We start from the raw sequence: 7080 nt of genomic DNA, 5'->3' as shown, positions 1-7080 counted from the left end.
CTCGCTTGCTCTCTCTTGTTGTTCAACCTACCGAAGATCTGGCCCAGCCCGGGAGCCTCAACCTCTCACCACAAGGTGGCGGAGGCTGGGAGACACTGAACTTCCCTGCTGCGCTACTAAGCGTGGACCGCAGCAAGCACCTGCCAACTCCCCGAACCCACCCTTTTGGGTGTGGGGCAGTTTACGGACGAGGCTCCGTTGGGAAGTAATTGCGGTGTGAGTTTTTCCCTAACTGGCAAGCATTGCCACTGCCAGCGTTCCGGCCATCCTGCACCTGCAGTGCGTCGTCGTCTTCTCTTTCCTTCCTTTTTCTTCAAATCATCCCTCGTGAGCGCTCTTGCCAACCACCCGGAAGGTCGACTCGCCTGCCTGAATTGGTCTACGTGACGAAAGTCCAACATGCTGTTACTAAATATATAGTGCCTATTTGGGTTTAAATGAATGAGAGCAGGAACCCCCAGCTATATGCATTGTCAATACACGCTCATTTCACCCTCATATCACAAGTGAGTCTCCTTTGCCAATGTTTGTCTGTCCTTTGTGTTTTCTTTTCTGCATTGTTCCTCTGGTAGATTCCCATGTTAGATCTCATTACATTTTCGATAGAAATTAACTCCCTGTGTCATTTGTGTGTGTTTGGGTTCGACAAGAGATTGGTTATCGAGAACTCTTATCTAATTAATGTAGCAACCTTCAAATTACGATACTGATAAAACGTTTGATCGTCACTTTGTCCTGAAGTTTGATACATCTAAAAAGTGACATGGTGCCCCTTTATGAGACAAAATAGCTTGATTTATAACGCTGAAATTTAAATTTACGCTACTTCTGGCTGAGTCTTTTCTCCTAAATTAATTACGTTTTTTATTTAACCCCCTATAAGCTACACTGCGCTTATAGGGGGTCAAAATTCCGTACCTTTTCCAGACCCTAATTTCCAGAAAATTCTACTAATTTTTAACATTTGAGTAAACAGATGTGTATCATTCTGATTATTTATATGCGAAATAATTTCCCCCATGTTGGAGATTTCAAAAGTTTTTGCACAAAGTGTGCATTTAGCTTTCTTTATCCATTGGGGATCCTTAGCCAACCAGTCTGGCGTATGATGACAACTGGCTCACCAGCCGCCTTTTAAGTTCTCAAGGGAAATCCACCAAGAATTGCCCAGCGCTGTGGCCAGCCTTGGAGAGCGACACAGCGAGCAGCCATGCGCTGCCTGTCCCCATATAGATGCTTACCTCACTGGGGTTCCTTGCAAACGGGCGTTCCAGAGGGAGTTGGTGCCCACCCTGTGGAGACCCACCTGAGTGGACACCACTCACCACCACCCAGGGACCCAGGGCGGTCCACCAGCCCAACCGAGGGAACGGGAACCAACCAGCTGCCCCCCTCAGCCAACCACTACCCTCACCAACTGCCCGGCGCACCCTACGACCTCACCAACCCCACCAGGAGAGAAAGGGGCCACCTGCCTATGCCGGGAAAACTGCAGAGGCGGTGGGAAAAAAAACTCAGCTTAATGTCCTCCCAGAACTACCTAAGGGGAGTCTGGACCCCCTGAAATAAAAGTCTTGCCCCAGCACTGCCCAAAAACTCATTAGGGAATGTTATTAATTAATAAATAAAACTCTAGAAAGAACAAATGCCTTGTTAAAAAGGTAGACATTTTAAATCATCACTTTATTTGCAAATCACATTTATGATCAATATTAAATATATTGTAAACAAACCTTGAGACACATCTCACAGGGTAGATTACAAACGTCAGGTAACAATATGTAGTAGAATCACACAACAAATCACATTTGTAAAACAACATTATCTCTACTACTTTGTTTTGTAGCACTTTGATTTCTTTCTTGGGAGTAGTTTAGTGTTACCACTCATTAAAGAATTACAGCTGAGCACAAAGCCTGCGGATGACAAGGTGATTTGGCCCTTCGTTAGTTGCTTTAATGATTTTCCAGGCATCATGATGCATGAGACCTTCCAAAGAGAATCCATTTATTGATAAGACCTCATCACCAACTTCCAGTAGCCCAGACAGCTCAGCAGCACCTCCTGTTGTGGAGAGGCATAGCAATTCAGTATAAACCTGTATTCCCAAAATCCATTTCCCCAAACTAACTTCCATCTTCCAGTAACGCCCCTCCAAAAATGAAACAATAAGAACCCTCACCTTTAAAGATGTGTTTTACAGTAAGGGGCTTGTCTCCAGTACTTGAGGATTTTCCCCCATCCAGGCTGAAACCCAGGCCAGCAGTTGTCTTGTGAAGCTCAATTTTCAAAACAGGATTTGGACCTAGATTTTCAGGTATAAACAGGACATGTTGACTTAAAGCATTTTGTACAAGATGAATTGCAGTAATCTTGACACGCAACATCGTTTTCAATCAAGAAATGACAGATTTTTGCTCCGTGGTTTAAGGCTGTCACATGGACTATGAATACGTGTACTTGTAGTTTCATTATCATTTGTGTAAATCAAGGCCCTATTTGTACTTGTCGCCAAACACATCGTGGTGGCAGATAACCTCCCCTGGGGCTAGCTGGCTGAGTCAAGATTTTCAAGGGTATTCTTTTGACTGTCCATGCATCTGCAAATAACTACTACTAAGGCTTGCTTGCATAGTTTAGCTTGATAAACAGCCTCTCCATGGGACTTCTGCCATTTATAGATACAATTCTGTTACCTCTCAGAATTGTGCCCTCCAGGCTGGCTGCACCTTTGCTGAAGACCCGATGAACCTGGTGACACAGAAATATCATTTCCCACCATCACACTTAGCTAGCTATTAAATACACACCTCGTTCAACTGTATGCCGAAGTAGACAATACATTCTAAAAATCTCTGAAATGGCCTGCATTACTTTGAATCAATACATTTTCATAGTACCTTAATATTTTTGCAGCTAATGTTTTATTTTAACCATATTAATTAACATTACCAGCGACTCTATTATGTCTGTTTGCTGTGCCTGTAGTTATGTCTGTTTTAATGTTTGTAGTACTCTCCTGTAGTGACAAAATGTATGCAAATGCAGCAATTTTGTAGAGTTCAAAGCAAATTTCTCTCTGCAATATTGAAGTTCTTCCCTATCCTGAATTGGCATCAGCCGTCAGTGACAACTGACCACTCTGAGAAGAAATGGAAGTGGCGAAAGCAAACAGAAGGCGAAGAAAGCAGTGAGTAAATTGAGCTAAACGTTGCACCTTACTTAGATTTGTTCCTTCTCATATTATGCGTGTGCCTTAGCTTAAGTTAGGCAACGTTGGTATGTGTGCATTTTATTTTTTTGCGAAACAGTGAGTGTGGATTCCCTGATAAACAATAGCCTCTCAGCCATGTTACCTTTATTGCAAGAATTATCGGATAACTTACCAACTGTACAAAAATGCAGGTATGTTAATATAGAAAATTAAAATTACAGGCAATTGAAAAACAAAAATCACCTTGGAATGTGTTCCTCCTGCTAATTACCCAAGACAACTTCATCTGCAAGCCCAGTGAGCTTTCAGTTTTCTCTTGTAGGTCAACTGGACCACTGTATGCTCAGGTAGGCACCATCCAGTGTAATAAATAAGGGGTCTGAAAACATGTTATCAAAGGGGTACAAAGGCAGGCCAAAAAGTGGGTGGGGGAGGCATAGGGGGGCTTAGTTCTCCTGCCTCCGTCTGAATGTCAACGTATCCTTAAGTTTTAGTGAATGTCTGGTTTGCTCCTGATGCTGGGTCAGTATGTGTTAATGTAGGAACTTTAAGTATTTGAATAGAAAGACAAGACCATTTAATTTACTTACTGTGACAATCTTCTGCTCAAGGTCACTCCCACCAGCAATACTAAATCCAAGTCCTGCGCCTTCCTCTTTATGAAGGACCACAAGGCGAGCATGGCTGTTACCCTATATAAATGGTCATTTATTGGGCTAGTAAGTGTGCATGCAATAAAGTGTGATAAAATGGGCCTTTATGTCATACCTCTATGAAATTGTTCGTTTCCTGGAGTAGCTTGTTCATCATAGTCGTCTGAAGCACTTGTAATTTAGACTGACTCACAGGAGAAGCAGTTAGATCTTTTAATCTGTACACAAAATACATTTCATTCATTTCATTATTTTTCATACTCAAACAAACCACTATGAAGCCATAGTATCCCCAGTCATTTCCAATAATATCAGTACATTTTGGACCAATTGGTAAATAACTAATTGCCTTTGGAATGCCCCTTTTCCTCACCAAAATCAACACGCCACCCAGGTCTTGGTGTGACGTCAGTGGCAGAGGTGGAGACCAAATTCACTGCATAGGAATGTAGATGCGACTGTAAAGTGGCAGTATTTAGTCATATTTTATATATTGTCAGTGTCGGGTGGAATCCCCCCACCTCCAAAATGACAACTTATTCGGCAAAAACAAAACAAAAACATTACTGAAGACACTGCATAACCGGTGTGGACAAAGGAATGCACTATACTTTGAAGTTGTAGTATTAAGGTAACTCATATTTTATATATCCTTGTTGCCGAGTGTGTAGAAGCCCATCATGTAATTTACAGCCCATAATGTAATAACCATTATTACGTTATGGGCCTCAACAGGAGAAACCCACAACGTAATAACAGGCGCATAATGTAATAAATTTGCCCTTATTAAAATGTAATACCCCTCCTGTAAGCCATCACCTTATCGTGGTTGAGGGGTTTGTGTGTCCCAGTGATCCTAAGAGCTAAGTTGTCTGGGGCTTCACACCCCTGGTAGGGTGACCCATGGCAAACAGGTCCTAGATGAGGGACCAGACAAAGCACGGCTAAAAGACCCCTATTATGAAAACTATGAATGGATCTAGGTTTCCCTTGCCAGGACGCGGGTCACCGGGGCCCCCCTCGAGAGCCAGGCTTAGAGGTGGGGCTCGAAGGCGAGCGCCTGGTGGCCGGGCCTGCACCCATGGGGCCCGGCCAGGCACAGTCCGAAAGGGTAATGTGAGTCCCCCTTCCCATGGGCTCAACACCTGTGGGAGGGGCCATAGGGGTCGGGTGCAGTGCGAGCTGGTCGGTGGCAGAAGGCAGCGACCTTGGAGATCCGATCCCCAGCTACAGAAGCTGGCTCTAAAGACGTGGAATATAGTCGGACTCGCCCTTTTTGGAGTCCTTGGAGGGGGTGCTGGAGAGCGCTCCCGCTGGGGACTCCATCGTTCTGCTGGGGGACTTCAATGCTCACATGGGCAATGACAGTGAGACCTGGAAGGGTGTGATTGGGAGGGACAGCCCTCCCGATCAGAACCCGAGCGGTGTTCTGTTATTGGACCTCTGTGCTCATAACGGAGTGTCCATAACGAACACCATGTTCAAGCATAAGGGTGTCCACATGTGCACTTGGCACCAGGACACCCAAGGTCGCAGTTCGATGATCGACTTTGTGGTCGTGTCATCGGAGTTGCGGCCGCATGTTTGGACAGTCGGATGAAGAGAGGGGCGGAGCCTCTGGATTGGCAGACTGGGGTGGTGGTCCCCCTTTTTAAGAAGGGGGACCGGAGGGTGTGTTCCAACTACAGGGGGATCACACTCCTCAGCCTCCCTGGTCTATTCAGCGGTGCTAGAGAGGAGGGTCCATCGGGAAGTCGAATCTCAGATTCAGGAGGAGCAGTGTGGTTTTTGTCCTGGCCGTGGAACAGTGGACCAGCTCTACACCTTTGGCAGGGTCCACGAGGGTGCGTGGGAGTTCGCCCAAACAGTCTAGGTGTGTTTTGTGGACTTGGAGAAGGCGTTCGACCGTGTCCCTCGGGGGATCCTGTGGGGGGGTGCTTCGGGAGTATGGGGTACCGAACCCCCTGATACGGGCTGTACGACGTCAGAGTTTGGTCCGCATATCCTGGAGGAAGTTGGACTCGTTACCGGTGAGGGTTGGAGTCTGCCAAGGCTGCCCTTTACCCTGATTCTGTTCATAACTCCTATGGACAGAATTTCAAGCCGAGGCGTAGAGGGGGTCCGGTTTGGTGGCCTTAGTATTGCATCCCTGCTTTTTTGCAGATGATGTGGTTCTGTTGGCTTCATCAAGCCGTGATCACCAACTCTCACTGGAGCAGTTCGCAGCTGAGTGTGAAGTTGCTGGGATGAGAATCAGCACCTCCAAATCTGAGACCATGGTCCTCAGTTGGAAAAGGGTGGTGATGAGTTTCCTCTGCAGGGTGTCCGGGCTCTCCCTTAGAGAGAGGGTGAGAAGCTCAGTCATCCGGGAGGATCTCAGAGTAGAGCTGCTGCTGGTCCACATTGAGAGGAGCCAGATGAGGTGGCTGGAACATCTGATTTGGATGCCTCCCAGACGCCTCCCTGGAAGAGACCCCGGGGTCTCTTCCAGGGAGGCGGAGAGACTACGTCCTTCGGCTTGCCTGGGAACGCCTCAGGATCCCCCCGGAAGAGCTGGATGAAGTGGCTGGGGAGAGGGAAGTCTGGGCGTCCCTGCTAAAGCTACTGCCTCCGCGACCTGACCCGGATAAGCGGTAGAAAATGGATGGATGGACGGATACAATATAATAGGCCCATAACGTAATAACTGAGCAATAAGGTAATAAAATCCCTGACACGATAACGTCCACAGCAGTTGAAATGAGAAGTTTACATACATGATTTAAATCTGAATCAGCTTTATTGGCCAAGTATGTTACAAGACACACAAGGAATTTGCCTTCTGTAGTTTGAGCCACTCTAGAATGACAACAAACAACCACTATGAAGAAATATATATAAGACATAAAAAACAATTATGGAGAGTCAGTGAGCAATGAAAGTGTACCACTAGTGTGGTGATGCTGATATAATGGCAGTTGTGCAAATGATGCAGTACTCAAGCAGAGCAATTTAAAGTGACTAATAGTGCAATGAGCTGGTACAGTGACATGTGCAAATGCTGCAGACAGTTCTCAGACACATAAGAGGGCAGTAGTAATCAACAACAGGACGCAAATAGTGCAGCGTGATAAAGGAGTGAGCGCAAGAATAATTTAGAAGTGTCCCGACAGAAAATTGGCACCATATTGCAATTACATTTTAAGTCAACTGTTTAAGAAGTTAATGGTAAGA

General features: G+C 45.8%; 1 protein-coding gene across 12 annotated transcripts in view; it reads right to left on the bottom strand.

The window, feature by feature from the left end:
- Positions 1–1656: 1656 nt before the first annotated feature.
- pdzd2 (PDZ domain containing 2) overlaps positions 1657–7080 on the bottom strand; it is a 136255-nt gene continuing 130831 nt past the window's right edge. For 7 of the 12 annotated variants that reach the window (XM_061673119.1, XM_061673118.1, XM_061673122.1 and 4 more), the window contains 5 exons: positions 3983–4085; positions 3805–3906; positions 2697–2751; positions 2183–2305; positions 1657–2064 (listed from right to left, as the gene is read on the bottom strand). In XM_061673119.1, the coding sequence (XP_061529103.1) occupies positions 1898–2064; positions 2183–2305; positions 2697–2751; positions 3805–3906; positions 3983–4085 (550 nt within the window). In that variant the 3' untranslated portion in view covers positions 1657–1897. Of the gene's footprint in view, positions 2065–2182; positions 2306–2696; positions 3594–3804; positions 3907–3982; positions 4086–7080 lie in introns of those variants that run through there. The other 5 variants (XM_061673124.1, XM_061673127.1, XR_009768352.1 and 2 more) reach the window with 5 other exon arrangements.

The sequence above is a fragment of the Phycodurus eques genome, chromosome 3, assembly GCF_024500275.1.
Source record: "Phycodurus eques isolate BA_2022a chromosome 3, UOR_Pequ_1.1, whole genome shotgun sequence".
In the NCBI taxonomy this organism is placed as follows: domain Eukaryota; kingdom Metazoa; phylum Chordata; class Actinopteri; order Syngnathiformes; family Syngnathidae; genus Phycodurus; species Phycodurus eques.
Note: the sequence above shows the minus strand (reverse complement) of the source record. Positions and strands in the feature narration are given on the sequence as shown.